The sequence below is a fragment of the Dryas octopetala genome, chromosome 1 (genome assembly GCF_963921425.1).
Source record: "Dryas octopetala chromosome 1, drDryOcto1.1, whole genome shotgun sequence".
In the NCBI taxonomy this organism is placed as follows: Eukaryota; Viridiplantae; Streptophyta; class Magnoliopsida; order Rosales; family Rosaceae; genus Dryas; species Dryas octopetala.
This window is the reverse complement of record NC_141366.1, coordinates 16,286,427-16,304,886: the sequence shown is the minus strand read 5'-3', so window position 1 is coordinate 16,304,886 and position 18,460 is coordinate 16,286,427. Positions and strand designations below refer to the sequence as shown.

Here is an 18,460-nt window from a genome sequence, read left to right as displayed (position 1 = left end):
GACCGTAACTTTGTGCCTTCATATATTCAAACTTGTGGTTTCAGCAATAACGATAGTATCATGTAAGTCATCAAACTTAACTAGCTATATATATATACTTATATAGTTTTTTTTTCTACAGTGGACGTCGATTTTTTACCTTTTTTTTTATGATCTTATTTTTTAATATATAAAGTATATATGATTGATCAAGAGATTTGTTCTTCAGTTAGATTGTAAGTTTTAACTCCTAAATTTTGAGCTCTCTCGTTACTCGATTGAATTTTAGGTTTTAACTATCTGGAATATTTTTCTATCCTAAAATATTAAAACCTTTCAAGAATAAGATAAAACAAAATAACAAAAAGTCATTAAAAAAAAAAAAACAAACCTGTCATATATATATATATATATATTTATATGTCTTTCTAGATTTGACAAAGTTGTTTAATTTTTTAATCTTATTATGAGCATTATTATTATACGTTGGTGGAAACAGTAAAGAGATAAAGAGAGAAAAACTAAAAACAAAACAAAAGAAGAGTTGTGATTTGCATTGTAAAATTATTCCTTGATTTTAATTAATTGTGGAATTGTAGGGTCCTGCGCGTTGCTCGGCCTAGTCCTCTATGTCATCATCGGACCACATGTGCACACATGTTTCCAGCATCCAATAACGAAACTACCTGGATGGCTCAACCAACTCGAGTCCCAACTCAGAAGAATAATCAACGGTGTGCATTCTGAGTTGGCCTCTAGTGACCCTCATCGTCAGCGTGAGAATGGTACTGTTGTTGACGAGAGTACAAAGGCACAGTCGCAGCCATTGGGCCAGACTTCATCACCTTCAACAAATACCAATGAGGATGATACTTGGGCCGTGATCAATGAGGAATTGCCCACCTCTTGAATTTTTTTTTTTTTTAAAGAGTTTTGTTTTGCACTTTTGCAATACCAAGTTAACATTGACTATTGGAATTAGTTCAGGATTTGCTACTGTCTTAATTAAGCACTTATTTACCTTTTTATTACTTGTATTTTCAGAATAAAGTTCATAAATTATTCTATGTTTGATTTCGGATGAGTACTTTTTGGATATCTATGACATCAATTCTTAATTAGTAAATTAGTACCCTTCTTTTATAATGTGATTGTTGATTGCATGATAGTCAAGAAAAAAAAAGGTGATCTTATATATGCAAATGTTGTTAATATATTAATTTCTCATACAGCTATTGTTTTTTGATAATTAATTTTAAAGAATTTTTAATTTCATGAATTATCCACCAACTAGCTTGTAGTATTTATCTTTCTAATATTGAAAGAGGTCTCAAGTTCTAATCTCTATTGGCCAAAGAATTGCTACAAAAATACACACAGAATTCGTACTACATTTTATTAATCACTTAACAAACTATATATGTAAACTGTGATATAAAACTTTCTAAAAGAATTTTCTAAGGGTAGGGGAGACCTTTTCAACAAAGGTCACAAAATGCAACGGGATCCGATCATGTGAACTTGGGCTTTAAGACCAATAGGATGATCAAAATATGTTCAGCCCAACGGAATAATTGTTGGGCTTCTCTTTAATTTGTTGGGCATCCATCCACTATATATACAAAGAAGGACATCCCTCACATATACGTACCCTAAACCCTAACCATCAACACATTTCTTCCATGATGTTGCCCTAGGTAATAAGTCCCAATATCACTAGAATTTCAATATCATCCAAACTATATCCTTATTTGGTTCTTAATTATCTTCCAATCTCTTTGATTTGCTAGTATATATCTTCGATCTTTCTCTTCTTCCTTTATTAGGAATTTACTTGATGTGCAAGTCTTGAATTCTCATTTCTTATACACGACCCATTAACGACTATACAATTTTTATTTGAAGCTAGAAAGTTTGGTAAAAACACACTCCAAGAAGTAGAATGGAACCAAGGTATAGAAGTTTAATTAGCATCCTTGTACATTCTATACTTTCTTGTTTCATTAACATTAACATTTAACATTTTTTTCTTTTCTAGCAAGTCTCGTTTGGATATTGAAAATAACATCAAGAACTGGAACGATTTATTGAAGCAATGTAAGGATACAGAGCCCTACGATTCGACTTCAAAAAACCAACATCTCGAGAGGGCTCGAAAGATTTTGATCTGCATGAAGGGCATTGATATAGGATTGGAGAACCTTGTACACGTTTACCAGGAATTGGAACGACTTGAGGTTATAGATTTTCATGGCGTCCATGATGACTTCACTTCAGCAATGAAGCATCTTGAGATGGTTCGAGATGGTGTGAATCGGAAGTTGTTGCATGAGCATATAGTATCTTTTTTAGTACCGTGGCTAGAAAGAATTGCATCATGGTTGAAAGATCAAAGTTGTACCCTTTATCATAAATTATTTGGGTAATTGGAAGCTCTTTTTTTGGTTGATTTCAAATTTAGGGCAAAGAAGTAGTTCTTGCCTAAAATGAGTTGGGAAAAGCAGCGGTACCTTTAACTTCACTTATCTCATGCCAACAGTTGTCCTTAGTCCACCACTAATATGTTGATTGGCAATTAATGCTTGAGGGAAATATAATGAGTCATGTAAAGGACTTAACAAAAACCACATATGTAGTAAGAGTGCTTATATTCTCACCCCCTTTATTATATTTTCTCATTCATTTTATTTTTACACACTCATTAATTAAATTTGAAAACAAATATTAAAACACTATTCACACCCCTTATTATTCGTATAATACTCTTTGATATACCAACTCAAATACCCACTCAATAAACACTCTTCCCACCAGTCTTAATTAGATTATGTGTAACTAATTAATTAATACGGGTGGATGCAATTCAACTCTTGGTTCCAGGCAATCTTTCAATTGGAGATGATATATCCATTCACTAGTCTCAAAAGAAAGCAACTCCACCCGTAATTTGAATAAATCATTTACCTATACTCTTTCATGGTGGTTCCACCCAAGAGTTGAACTCACGTGGTTGTCCTACTAAAAAAAAATAAATTGAAAGCATCTCAACAAGCGTCACATAATTCGTGCTGTGATCATATGTTTTTTCAATTTTGCATGATGGGATGATTATACCCAATGCTAATACCTAAGACCTCTTACAAAGAAGGCTCTAATATCAAGTTAGACAATCATTGATCAACAATATATATCAAGTTAACAAATCGATCATGTCACTACTAAAAAAAACATCATAATTAAATGACGTGTTCTCCACATCACAATTTACAACACTTGCTAAAAATAAAATAAAAAACGTAATCTATGTGGGCGTTTTTAAAATTTACAAAAGAAGATATGTAAAAAGCATATTTTACAACTTTTGAAAATCCTAATTGTTTCAATTTTTTGGCTAAGGAAGGCATTGCCCATCTTTTTAATTTTTCTTTAATGAAATTTGTGCTACAATACCAAAATAATGTTGATTCTTGAAATTTTGTATTTTTTGTATTGAAAAGAATCGAATTCTGTGCCGATCTTAATTCTAATTTATTACTATGTATTTGCTACTGCCTTTTTTTTTTTTTTTTTGACTTTTGTGCATTCTGTTGACTTTTGTGTCAATCATGAGTAATGAGCTTAATTACCGCCATAAAGCCATTTAGAGCAAGAAAATAGAACTCTCTTTTGTTCTTAATTGAGTTGGAGGATTAAATATTAAATTAATTTGTTAAAGAAAGGGAAAGAGTTTAAAAGTAATATAGGTCATTCTATCTATTGATATATAATGTATACATCAATGTGATAACACACCAGCTCCATCATTTGTATAGGTTGTATCAAGCATAGAAGTATTTTATCGATCTGCTGCTAGAGTCTTGCATTCCGGCCTTATCTTTGTTAAATGCATTTCTCAGTTTTCATTATGCCATCTCTATCAGTAGTATGGTCAGTTACTAAATGCAACCAGTTTAAAACGAATAGAACATATGTGATCTTCATGTACTTTTAAACGTAACTAATATATGTTTCTTGCTTTTTGCATTGTTATAGAGTAGTTTTTGTTTGCTGACCGTAAAAGATAATCACCTGGCTGGCTGTGCCTTCATAACGCGTGTTGTGGGTTGCAATGTGGTCGTACTTTTATCATTGTTGTTTGTTCAGCCATGAACCCATATGAGTTGCCATATATACTTGCAGGTTTCTCCCTATTCCTTGGTCTTATGATAGACAGGCTACACACTATATTAGAGAGCTTCGTATACGAAGAAAGGGCATGGAAGCCATTAAGAAACAGACCCGAGAATCTGAGGTTGGGAAAGCTGGCGGTGTGGATCGATGAGATCAAAGCCTTGGAGAATGAGATGGCTACATCACGCACAAGACTCAAACATCTAGAATCTGAACTTGATTCAAAGACAAAAGACGTTCATGACGTTCATGCTGCAGAAGCCAATGTTGTTGCCCTAAGAAAACAATCCGAAGGCTTCCTTCTTGAGTATGATCGTTTACTTGAAGAAAACCAAAATTTAAAGAACCAATTGCAGTCAGTGGACTGGAAATTGTCACGTTCAGGTAGCAAGAAAGATTCATATATAAAGGATTGCCCAATTTTTTATATATATTATTATTTTTTCAGTTTTATTTTTCATAGTAGTTGTTTGGCAGTTCGAAGATGGATTTATATATTACATTTCAGATTGCCATATATGCTGTTAGTGTGGAGAAAATGGGATGGAAAAAAAGAAGGGAAAAAATAAGAAAAAGAGGAAATAGGCTCTATCATAAATTAATCACTATAAGTTGAGTGTTGAAGTAGAATGGATCAATTTTGTCTCTGTAAAATTGTGATACATTTTGAGGGTAATAAATTAATAATAGTGAATTTTTAGTAGATTTTCTATATATATATATATATTCTTGGCTATTTATATTTTCTTGTAAGTTATGAAAAACAATTTGTAAATAAATTCCAATAAATGGTGTTTGGTGACTAGTGATCTTGGATGGATTGTGTGGATTGCATTATTGTTTTGTTAGTAGCAGTATCCATGAAAAATGCAGAAGTAAAGAGAAGCTAGAACAAGGCCCAGGCCCAGAACACCTTACTACACAATAATGGCCCAAGGCCTCAAGAAACCCACAAGAGTCCTCAAACAGAGCACTACCCACCAGATGATCAGCCCAAATCCAGCAAGCTCCCATTATTTTCGAGGGACCTTCCATCTTAGAGTTTTCCTTTGGTTTTAACTTCTACGTCTTTATTTCCTTCACCCAAAAGAAAAAGAGGATGAAAACTCAAAAGGAAACTTAATAATGAGTATTTGTAGATTTTGGTTTTTCATCTTCATATTACTCCTTTCTATCTTCAGTCTCCTTAACCCTTTTTTTTCTCATTGGAACTTCTAGTACAGCCTAAACCCATTAGAATTAGGAATTATAATTCAATTAGGAACTAATTTACAGGTACAATGGGGTCAATTGACCCCATGAACTCTAAAAACTTAGCCTATGCGAACAATCTTGACCCCATGAAACCATGGTTGATTCTTGAAGATGGAGGGGCAAAGACAGTTGCAGGTGTTTGTGAAAATGCCACAGAGAAAAACTGAACTGAAGAAGAAGAAGATAGGCTGAATCACGTGACAAAGATGTGGAGTTTAGGATTTCACTTGTTAAATGGCCAAAACGGTGGTCTGTTCCCAACTTCTCACCACTCTCATAGCCAGTCTCCGCCCTCCCACCTCTTCCTCTGACATTTCCTCCCACAAAGCTTGGACTTCACCTTTGGGTAAGTTTTTGCAATTTTTTGTTTTCTATTTCCTTGAATTTGATATTTGATCAATAATGTTGCATGTATTTTCTATTTTTATTTTATTTAAGAGTTTACTTAAAAAAATCTTTCCAGGGAATGTAGAGAACAACTTAATGCAAATATGTGTTCACATTCTATGGCATGCCCCAATTAAACATCTTTCTCGTTCTCTATTTTTGAATATAACTGTGAGTTTTCTTCATGCAAATACTTAAGTACCTTTTATTTTTTGATTTGTTATTCAAATGAGTTTGTTAGCTTCATTATTATGATCTTGCTCGGTAAAAAACTTACATTTTCTTTCTCATTCACACTTTCTTTCTATGATTTTTTTATTGTATGATAGATGACTTTAAGTAATAGAGCACAACACCCGTAATAATTTTTTTTTTTTTTTCCGTTTTGTTTGTTGATGGCTGCTTGGTTATAATAAATTTTATTTCTGAGATTATGTAAGGAATATACTACAATTTTAATTCTATTTTATTGGTTGATGTGTTTGTATTTGTTCAAAACAAAGTGAGCTAGATACACTTTCGGCGGCTCTTCCAACATACTCTTGGACTTCAACCTTAATCTTAACCCCATACGAAATCATTTTTGGATCCGCCACGGACTACACTAGGGTTTTTCAATAGATTAGTTTATATAACAAGCCATCAGCTTCTTCATTGTTGATTGCCTACACCATCCTTTGACAAAAAAACTTACACGTACACACACACACACACACAATATTGATAATGAGTCAGGTACTGTTCTCGGTGGTTTTCGCATTGGATGTGGCACTGGCGATTTTGTTCGATACTCCCTTGAGGAAGGTGGTGACCAAGACCGTAACTTTGTGCCTTCATATATTCAAACTTGTGGTTTCAGCAATAATGATAATATCATGTAAGTCATCAAACTTAACTAGCTATATATATAGTTTTTTTTTTTTCTACAGTGGACATGGATTTTTTACCTTTTTTTCTATTTTTTTCACGATCTTATTCTTTAGAAGGTTTAATATATAAAGTATATATCATTGATCGAGAGATCCGTTTTTTCCGTTTTTTGGTTAGATCGTTAAGTTTTAACTCCTAAGTTTTGGACTCTCTCGTTACTCGATTAAATTTTAGGTTTTAACTATCCGAAATAATTCTTTATCCTAAAATATTAAAACTTTTCAAGGATAAGATAAAAAAAAATAACAAAAAGTCATTAAAAAAGAACCAAACTTGTCATATATATATTTATGTCTTTTTAGATTTTTTTTTGGGTAGTTGAAGGTGTCTTGGGTCAGCTTTCGCACACCAAACTAATCTCTTAGGTCAGTCAAAGGTAGACAATCTATGCCGAGCCTAGGAAATTCATAAGGGATTTTACCTCCCTTACTTCCTGGCTCCAAGGGTTGAACTGAAGACTCGAACTCGGGTGCATGGGTTTACAATTACACATCCGAACTAACTCCTCTAATACCTTAGAGTTTATAAGTCTTTTAAATTGACAAGGTTGTTTAATTTTTTAATCTTGTTCTGAGCATTATTATATGTCGGTGGAAAAAGTAAAGAAAGAAAAACAAAAGAAGAGTTGTGATTTTCTTGTACTGTTTTGCATTGCTTTTTGTTTTAGTTATTGTTATAATATGATATTATTTTGATTATGGAGCACATCTATAACGCAAACACTTTATGTCATCTAAACTTATTTAATATGTCACACTAATAGAATTGGAGCGTCTAATTCAAAATCAATTGGTAATGAAAGAAGTAGCTTAAACTCATACAAATTACTACGTAAGGCCTCACATTTTTCAATATGAAATTTTTCTCTCAACACGCTTCGCACGTATGGTGTCATTTAAGCTGAACACGTGAACAATTCATATTGGGTGACGTGGAAGCACGTGTAGTCATTGGGCTTAACACGTGGATAGTCTGCTCTGATATTATAATAGAAATCTAAGTATTCATCCCAAAATCAATTGGCAATGGAAAAAGTAACTCAAACCCTATAAGCCATATGTAAGGTCTTACATTTTCAATGTGAAATCTTTCTCTAAACACATACAAATACCTTTAATGTAGAGAATTTATATCCTAATAGTAGAAAATTTATACCCTAATAATGAAAAGATAAATTCTTTAATACTCAAAGATCAACAAATGTTTACATAACATATAATGTTTGCATGACATACGTATTTGCATTGTAAAATTTTTCCTTGATTTTAATTAATTGTGGACTTGTAGGGTGCAGCGCGTTGCTCGGCCTAGTCCTCTTTGTCATCATCGGACCACATGTGCACGCATGGTTCCAGCAACTAATAACGAAACTACCTAGATGGCTCGACCAACTTGACCCCGAGCTCAGAAGAATAATCAACGATGAGCATTCTGAGTTGGCCTCTAGTGCCCCTTATCGTCAGCGTGAGAATGATACTGTTGTGGACGAGATTACATGGGATCACTCGCAGCCACTGGACTAGACTTTTTCACCTTCAACAAATACCAATGAGGATGATACTTGGGTCGTGATCAATGAGGAATTGCCCACCTCTTGAAATTTTTCTTCTTTTCAAAAAAAAAAAAAAATAGAATTTTGTTTTGCTATACCAAGGTAACATTGCATGACTCTTGGAATTAGTTCAGGATTTGCTACTGTCTTAATTAAGCACGTATTTACCTTTTTATCACCTGTATTTTCAGAATAGTTCATAAATTATTCTATGTTTGATTTCAGATGAGTACTTTTTGGATATCTATGACATCAACTCATAATTAGTAAAAACCACGTATGTAGCAAGAGTGGTTATATTCTCATCCACTTGTCTTATTTTTTTATTTACTTTATTTTTATATATCACTTATTAAATTTAAAAAAAAAATATCAAAACACTCTTCATACTTTTTATTATTCTTATAATAGGCCCTTTGATATACCAACTCAAACACTCATTCAATAAACATTCTTCTCACCGATCTTAATTAGATGTAGGCCGGATTGATATGCAATATTCCCTATTATAGCTATAAGGAAGAAGACAATGATCGGAAAGGATCATATGATATCATCTCGGTTCCATAATTAATACTCATTATTAATTGGTGGATGCAATTCAATTGGTGGATTAATTTAGCATAAAAGTTGGATGCCATTCTCGAACCACCATTAATTGCATTACGGGTGGATGAATTTAGCAATATGGGTGGATGCAGTTCAACTCTTGGTTCCAAGCAATCTTTCAATTGGAGATGATCCATTGAACTCTCTCCATTCACCAGTCTCAAAAGAAAGCTAACTCCACCCGTAATTTGAATAAATCATTCACCCATACACTTTCATGGTCGTTCCACCCAAGAGTTGAACTCACATGGTTGTCCTACTAAAACAAAAAAACAAAAATGAAAGTATCTCACAAAAAGAACTGTTTTGCTTACCTTTTCACTAGGTGAATAATCTTCGACGTCAATTTGATTGTCTATCACTACTGGAAAAATGGACAGTAGGCACGAATAATGACTCACAGTTATGAGGCGAATGAGATTACAGCATTTCCAAACATGGTTTTGAGCAATCAGTAACTCAAACTTAGTGTTCACGGTGTAACCGTGAGTAATTTAATAATAGGCACTAGTAACTGTGAGGGTTTTTAAAATTCAGCGGCTTCGGCTGCGTGGAGCCGCTGCAACGGAGCCGATAACTGAAACATTCGCATTTACTAAGTCACAGATGACCAAACTGTGACATGTAGTAATTCACAGATTTCCAAACCGTGACATGTACTAGTATTGTTCGGATTTTGTACAAGTTTGGTGGTTATCTAAAGTCTCACGGTTTTGAATAAATTGTGTATATTTAAACTATTAGTCACTGTTTTCATGCAGTGCCTATTCCAAAAGTAATATTTTATCTTTCAGTCACGGTTTACATACTGTGCCATGATCAAAAGTATTATTGCTACTGTTACGGTTTACCCTAAACCCTGAAATTATAAGCAACAGAGAACCGGACCTCTCTTGAGAAGACCGGTCCTCCAGAGGCGATCCATCATTTCTGCTTGAATTAAGAACCGGACCTCTCTTGAGAAGACCGGTCCTCCAGAGGCGATTCATCATTACTGTCAGATTTTATCTATTAGTCACGGTTTACATACTGTGCCATGACCAAAATAATATTGCATATGTGATATGAAGTTGTGAGGGCAAAATTGTAATTTTGCAAACTAGGGTTTTATTATAATCAGCCAGCTCCAACATTACTGTATCTTCTCCTCCTGAACACAGCCGCACCCTCCCTCTCTTTCTCTCTCCTCTCTCTATTCTGCCGAGAGTCTTCTCCGGTGATACCATCTCTGTCCGGCGGCCAATGATGACGAGACCACCACCAAAACGCTCGTCTCCCTCTCCTCTTTCCTCTTCTGGTCTTCGTCGATCCAAACACCCAGCCATCGAAATGATTCAAAGTTACACAAAACGCCCCTGTCGCTGGCGATTTCACTATTCCAGCGATGGAGGCATGTCAAACTACTCCCATCTTCACCTCCTCGTTGCTCTGAGTTTATGGGTGCTTTCAGATCATCTCGACGACCACCCTAGCCGCGACCACTCTCTTCATTTTCTGGCGACTTCAATCAGCCAGATCTACTCAACCCAAGCCCAGAAACAAACAGGTTTCTTTGTTTTTTTTTTTTTTGAGAATAACTGAATAAGTTTGTGAGCAAAAGGAGACAAATGGGTAAGTCACCATGTCCCTCTCTTGTTTCCTTTTATGTATCTTTTCTTTCTCGTTGATGGGTATTAATCAGTCCACCAGCATCTAAGAATAAATGGGTAGATGCTGTGTTTCCGTATTTTACTTCTGTTTTTCTTTTTCTTTTTGTGGCAGATGAAGGAGGGGAAGTGGAATCAGAGAGAGGGAACGTAGGGGAGGTAATGGAAGGAGTGGCTTCAATAGCACTGTTGCCATGTGGGTCCATATCAGGCCACTTCATCCAACACCACGGTTCCATTAACGTTTGCTACGGTCTTCATGGAACTGGTAATTCCTTTCTGTCTCGGTTTGTGATCTTATCATGGTGCCTTTGGATGCTTAGTCATGAATGCCCTGTACCATGTTTGTAGAGTTGGCATGTGAAAAGGAGTGTAGCAGGGGAGAGGATTATCGTCTAATCAAGCTTGCAATCATAGACTACAATGTATGATGGATTGTTTTATTTTTTATTTTTTGTTTTAGCAGAATGGTTCTTTGCCTGTCATCAATTTAGTTCTCTTTATGACCTCTAATGGGTTTGGATTTATGATTGATGACAGAGAAAGAAAGAAAAAGTCATTGTTGTGGAGTGTAGAGGCCATGATGCTGCCAGGTTGAATAGCATTGATCATGCTCATGGGTAACCCACTTTAGAAATTAGAATTATCTTGCTGGTTCTTGCAATACAGTAGACTCTTGGAAATATTGTATCTTTGGTGTATGTCCATTAGTATATTTGAAACCGTAGATACTTTGGCATCATTTTTTGTGAAAAGTTTATGCCTTGATACTCCTGTATCTCTCTAATTTCTAGAATCATGCGCAAACGCAATGTCTTCCATGACTTGATTAAACTATTACCTCAGATTTTGATAATAACTAAATTATGGAATAACCTTTTCTATACTCCATTTGTTATGTAGTTTCATAGTTTCATATCTGAAATTCCATTTTTATTTACAATTATTCCTTTCATGATCGACCATTGCATGTAGATAACAATTGCCTCTTGTTTGCATTAATTGGTAGGCAGTTGGGAGGAGGATGTTGTAGATATGGTTGAAGAACAGCATGGGAAGAACAAGATTTTGGTTTCTTTCAACTGTGAGACACTGAAATCTGAGAAAGCAGCTGAAGATCATATCAGGCGGTTTTTACCCAAATTGGCTGGCCTAGATGCTGTTGTGTAAGACTTGAATCTCTCTTATTCCCTGTCTCATAACTTATATGGACAAGAACTTCTGTCGAGCAGACAACAGTCTGGGCTTTCCTGCTACCTTCTAGTTCTCCAGCCCTTGCTATTGAAAGTCATCTCTCCATCATCCATAAAGTATTTTCACTTGTAAAATAGGTACATCCCTGCTGAACTTGGTTAGTTATGCAACATGGAATACTTGTAATTGAAAGACAAAATTCTATGATCATACTACTGTGTTTTGTAATTTTTTTTTTCTATCCATAGAATATTCATTTATTTATTTTGATGTTAAGTGATTGATTACTAGCCTGTGCATACACAATCTCACAGGGGCAATTCTCTCACATGGGCACATAACCAGGTTGCTTTCCTTGTAAGTCTATACCATTAGACAAGTTTTGTTTCTTCCTTTTGGTTTCTTTTGTAGGGGTGACTTACTCTTTTAATTCAATTACCATATTGCAGACCTATATTGGCTTTGCTATGTTTCTTTTTATGGTTAACATGACTTTTAAGCTTTTACCTCAACCCGATTCTCTGGATCATCTAACTTGGATCTTCGAAGACTTGTATAGAAATTGTAAGTTTTTTTTTCGCAAGTGTAAATGTAAATTTCACTTTTTTTGTTGAATTTATTATTGATGTGACCTTTGTATACCATTGATGGTTATGACTGTTTACAGTAATACATTGATAGACTCTTGGGTCAATTGAGTTATGACATAATTGAGGAAGAAAATTTTGAACAATTCGAGAACTAAGTAGGTTTCATTTACACACTCACTTTCATTCACTCTTAATAAAACATTTATTCATTTTATTTTGTTTTTATCTTTATATTTCATTATGCATTTTATGTTCATACTAGTGCCATGGTGAAATGCTTACAACAACAAGTCTATTTAATTGTCTCTTCCATACATTCTATAGTGCCATGTGTGTTCAATTTGGGGTTTGGTTACTTAAATTTTCAGCTGTTATAGTTTATCTCTTACACGAGTTACTTTATTATTGTGTAAGCAATTTGAGAATATAAGTGTGGTGAATTGTTTGATTATACTAAATGCAAATTGTTTATATAATGTTGGTAATCAATTTGAGAAGTTAGTGACTTAGTGTTGTGAATTTTGTGACTATACTGAATACAAAATGTTTATATAATTATATGTGTTGGTTCTTATTAAAAAAACAGGGGTTGAAGTCATGTGTGAATTAGGATGGTTATCGGTTGCCCAAAATAAACTGCAAACCCTCAAAGGAATTTAAGGACTTTCTAAGCTCACTGTAAGTACTCACATTCAATTTTTTTTTTTCATATTTTTGTGGTACAGTCCAACAAATTTCATTTTGTAGTTATGTGAGCTTTACATTACTAGTAGGATCTTGAGCTTGGTGTAGGGGATCCAGAAAAGGATGACACTGAAGGGATGATAGTGCTGTAAAGTGGATTATTTTGTTTTTGTGAATGTGGTGGGGGGTGTGAATTTAGGTTGGTGAACAAAGATCAGTATAACGATGTAGTTTTCTGCTTAAGTGTATTGTACAACAGCACATTTGGAACGCACATTTGGAACACCAGAGGTGTTTTGTAATGGATGATCTCTAATATACATGTAATTGCTTTTGGATCAACTTCTGAGTTTTCTTGTGTATGAATTACTGCATTATTATCTTGTTCTTTAATTGGTTAGCAAGAAGCACATTTGGAAACCATGTCCAAAGCTACATGAGGTCCAATCAAATTTTAATTCTGCCATGCATATGGATGTTACAAACAAAACCATTTTCAATTTGGAAATCCTTATTTGTTAAGCAACTCCATTTTGCAGTAGCTGCCAACTCTCCCATTCAAACCAATATCCCAACTAATTTGTAAGTGTAGCCTAAGAATAGCACTGACTAACACATTAGTTTCTATTGTGGCTGTTAACTCACTGTCAGACATCAGATTACACAGTCACAGTATAGCATATTTTAATATTATTTAGTGTTTCACGGTTGTACAACCATGAGAGCATTAACTGGAGTGGTCTCATTTTCCACCAAGCCACTTTAAGCCACTTGTATATATCAGCTTGGCTTAAGCTTGGCTCAAGTATATAAGCTTGGCTGAAGTATGCTAATGCCGAATGGTGTGGGACCCGGTCTAAATGGACTCACGGTTAGGTAAACCGTGACAGTGTGACAATGGATACGCCTCCCAATCGCACCACTCCCCAAACCGTGACTAGATGATCAATAGGCACTGCAAACTGTGCCCTTTGAGACCAATTGGCATGGTTTGGTGGGTGTGCCTGATGAAGGATTTTGCAGTTATATCACCCAAAAATAGTATAATCAAAGGAATAATGATAGGAGAAAAGAAGAGAAATTTTTTTAAAGGTTTATGGAGTTTAGATCGTTGTAAGTAGGTGAGTGAGTAGGGAAGGGTAGGTAGAGTAGATTTTTTTTTTTTAATTTTTTTTTAAGTTAAGTCCTTAGAGGTTATTTTACAAAAAGATAAATTTGTCATTATTTTTTTAATTAAAATGGTTGGGAAAATAAGAAAGGGGTGAGAATATAACCACCCATGTAGTAAATAGGGACATCAAAACTCTCTAAATTAAAGAATTTTCTGGGGGAGGGACACTTCAACAAAAGTAACATAATTCGTGTTGTGATCATATGAGACTTCTAATGCAGCTAGCTAGCCTAGCTTTAGCAGTATGGATGGGAAACCCATATCAAGGCATGCATCTCTATATAGTATATATTATGATGTTGCCCTATCTAGTCCATAATCCCCATATCAAGGCATGCATCTCTATATAGTATATATTATGATGTTGCCCTATCTAGTCCATAATCCCCATATCACTACGATTCCCAATATTATTCAAATTGTGTTATAATATGTTTATCCTATGATCATGAATTTACTTGGTGTGTGTAAGTTTTGAACGACTATAAGATATTGAAATATGTTTTGAAAGCAGAAGCCGAATATTTTGTTACAAATTAAACACACTCCAAAAAAACATAATGGAACCAAGGTACGCATACAAGTTTATTAATTACTCAACCTTTTTTTTTTTCTTTTTCTTTCTAGCTAGAAACTATCATTTCGATCTTGAAAGACTTGAATCTAGCTCGCAACAAGATCTATGATAATTTATTGGAGCACCTCCATGATGGTATGACTAAAGAAATAGTAATACAAACTCTTGCAAGGACTCGAAACCTTGTAAAGTGCATGAAGAACATTGACAGGGATTTGAAGAAGCTTAAGGACACTTACCAAGAACTGGAGCAACTTCGATCAGGCAATAGAATCTCGTAAATTACCAATTAAGAACTGGAGCTACTGTCCCCTAAATTACCATGTTGGTCGCTCTCCCACCCACCCACCACTCCTATATATGTTAATTGGCAATGCATGATGAAAATATACATGAGGGACTAAATAAAACTAAAGAATACACATGTAGTAAATACTGACATCAAAACTCTCTAAATTAAAGAATTTTCTAGGGGAGGGACTTCAACAAGCGTCACATAATTCGTGTTGTGATCATATGTTTTTTTAATCTTGCATGATGGGATGATTGTAACCTATGCTAATACCTAAGACCTCTTGCAAATAAAGCTCTAATACCAGATTAGACAATTATCGATGAACAATATATATTAAGTTAACAAATCGATCATGTCACTACTAAAAAAACATCATAATTAAATGACGTGTTCTACGCTTCACAATTTACAACGCTTGCAAAAAAAAAAACGTAATCTATGTGGGTGTCTTTAAAATTTACAAAAGAAGATATGTAAAAAGCATATTTTATAACTTTTGGAAAATCCTAATTGTTTCAATTTTTTGGCTAATTGGAAGGCATTGCACATCTTTTTAATTTTTTTTTTAATGAAATTTGTGCTACAATACCAAAATAATGTTGATTCTTGAAATTTTTTATTGAAAAGAATCGAATTATGTGCCGATCTTAATTCTAATTTATTACTATGTATTTGCTACTGCTTTTTTTTTTTTTTTGAGAATATGTATTTGCTATTTGCTACTGTCTTGAGCACCTAAATTAGCATGTTGGTCAGTAGCTCATCACTCTTGTGTTAATTAGCAATAGAGATGTACAATGGGCTGGGCCGGCCCAAATCTGGCACGGGCCCGGCCCTAGCCCGTTTTGTGTTGGACCGGCCCGAGCCCGTTATGGGTTTGGACCGGCCCATTTATACTAGTATTTTTCAAATTTTTTTTTTTAAAAAATTTACTATTAACCTTGTTTCAATTTTTTATTTTGATTTTGGTGGTGAAATTGAATAAAAAATGGAATGAAAGTATTAAAATATTTGATAGAAAATGGAATGACATTAAAGACTATTTGATTTATTAAATAATAATATAAACTTAAAATAATTAATCGGGCTGGCCCGGCTCGGCACAACCCATTATTGGGTGGGCCATGGGCCGGACTGGACTTAAGGTTTAAAATAATTGGGCCGGCTCGGCCCGGCCAAATTATTAAATGGCCCGGCTCAGTCCGGCCAAATTATTAAATGGGCCGACTTTAAATGGGTTGGGCCGGGCCGGGCCGGGCCGTTGTATACCTCTAATTGGCAATGCATGATGAAAATATGATGAGTCATGTTAGACCCGATCTAGGTAAAAATGAAATAAAACAATGAACCCAGAGTAGAATTATAAGGAGCTGATCAATAATATGATGCACAAAGTCAAACAACCATAAATCCTTGTTTACAAAATTTAGGTTTCCACAAAACACATAATAGTTTTTACATTTGAGCTTCCTATCCCTACTGCTACTAAAGCTAGCTGCATTACAACTATCCAAACCCAACCCACTACTATTACTGCTAACATTTGTATTTGTTGGCTCTTCATAATCACGGGCCTCATTCCATGGGAGCCCATCTGAATGTTTTATGTTGTTGCTTCTCACTGTGACCCAATCTTCATCACAAGCCCAATTGGGCACTCCTGCAAACGACGCCGCTTTGCCTTCACTCAACTGTCTAATTCTTTCCCTAGCTGAATTTGAACAACTACTTTCATGGGTCGGGTTCCGATTGTGATCCAAATCCAACGGATCCTCCTCGTCAAAGTCCCATAACCCATGAAGATGATGATCCAACACAGTTGTCGGACTACTTGACCAATTGGGTTCCTCATCGTCAACAAAAAAATCATGCTTGAGAAGCTCACAAGCCGACCACCTCTCCAATGGGTCTCTCTTCAAACACTTGCTCACAAACTCCCTACCTCGCTTCGACAGAGAAGCCGGTATCTCCGGAACCTCACCCGAAAACCCAATTCGGTACAGACCCGAAACCGGGTCCGAAACGTCGCTCCAGGGGGCCCGCCCGGTAGCCATCTCGATCACCGTACACCCCAAAGCCCAAACATCGGCGGCGAACCCCTGCTCCTCCCCACGCGCCACCTCCGGTGCCATGTACACAGGGGTCCCACAAATTGGGACCGACCCATCATCACAATCCACGCTCCGAGCGCAACCCAAATCGGCGATTTTCGCGCCTTCGCTGGTGACCAAAATATTCTGGCCTTTTATGTCGCAATGAGCTAATCCTTTGGAGTGAAGGTACCGAAGACCGAGCAGAATTTGCCTTGTGTGGGTTTTGATGGTGGACTCGTTTAGCGAACCGCCTTGGATTCTGATTGAGTCGGAGAGTGTGCCGGCAGGTGCGTATTCGATGAAGAGGTTGTAGAAAACGATGCCGTTTTCGGTGGAGATGTTGCAGCCTTTGTATGATACAATCTGGGCACAGCTTAATGTGGATAAAAATTGTTGCTCTTTTTGAAGGAGTTGGGATTGTGAGAGCTTGGTTGACTTGACCGCGAAAAGGTCGCCGGAGTTGTTACACTTGGCGATGGAGACGGTGGCGGAGGAGCCATGGCCAATGGTTGGGCCTCTGGTCCAGTCCATTATGAATGTGGAAGAATTTACAAATAATTTTAGCTGGTTTGTTTGGTGAGGTTGCATATATAGTAGTGAGTAGTGAGCATGAGTAAGTCTTGTTGGTGTGGTTTGTTACTTGGTATGGTTGGCTAACTTGGCCTTAAGCGAGAAGCTATGCTTTTTTTTTTTCTTTTCAAAAAAAAAAAAAAGACAACTTTCTCTTGCTCTTTCGGCTTTTGGACCAATGGGCGGCCGCCGTCTCTCGACTGCTCATCCGAGGGATCCACGTGGCAAAAGGAGGGTGCAAATTGCAATGTTACTACTTTGGCCGGCGGTTATTTGGCTTAGCTAATAGCTAATTACTAATTAGGAATGAGTTAATTGGATGAGTTGTGCTGCCCACGTGTTGACGTAATTAGCTTAATCCTTACTTTACTCCTGTATGTGTACGTGTATGGCTACAACTGTACTAAGCACAATGGATTGGATCATTTCATTGGATATTCCTTATTCAATAGAGATTGGATTGACTTTAATTAACGACTCTTTGGTCTTTCAATAGTCTCTCTGTCAAGTAGAAAGCTACTAGCAATAATCAACTTTTGGATCCTAATTCATTAGTTGGATGGATAATTTGTACCCATTTTTAATTTAATTTAATTAAAAGAAAGCTGTACCCAATTAATAATTGAGACTTACCAAACCATCCTTTGGCTAAAAATTTACAAACCATTCATAAACAAAGGAAAAGGGCATAACTGAACAAGAAAAGAAGGTGGTTTGAGAGAGCAACCAACTCCTAAAAGCAAAGAATTTTGTCTATTG

General features: G+C 35.6%; 1 protein-coding gene and 1 pseudogene across 1 annotated transcript; one reads left to right on the top strand and one right to left on the bottom strand.

Moving 5' to 3' along the window:
- The first annotated feature begins 10,448 nt into the window (after window positions 1-10,448).
- On the top strand, window positions 10,449-12,223 carry LOC147298528 (uncharacterized). Its single transcript, XM_086229420.1, has 5 exons — window positions 10,449-10,492; window positions 10,643-10,795; window positions 10,879-10,952; window positions 11,068-11,147; window positions 11,541-12,223. The coding sequence occupies exons 1-5, from the start codon at window positions 10,489-10,491 to the stop codon at window positions 11,695-11,697; spliced, it is 468 nt and encodes a 155-aa protein (XP_086085546.1). The 5' UTR covers window positions 10,449-10,488; the 3' UTR covers window positions 11,698-12,223.
- A 4,119-nt stretch (window positions 12,224-16,342) lies between these two features.
- Window positions 16,343-17,726, bottom strand: LOC147298527 (mitogen-activated protein kinase kinase kinase 18 pseudogene; annotated as a pseudogene).
- Window positions 17,727-18,460: the final 734 nt, after the last annotated feature.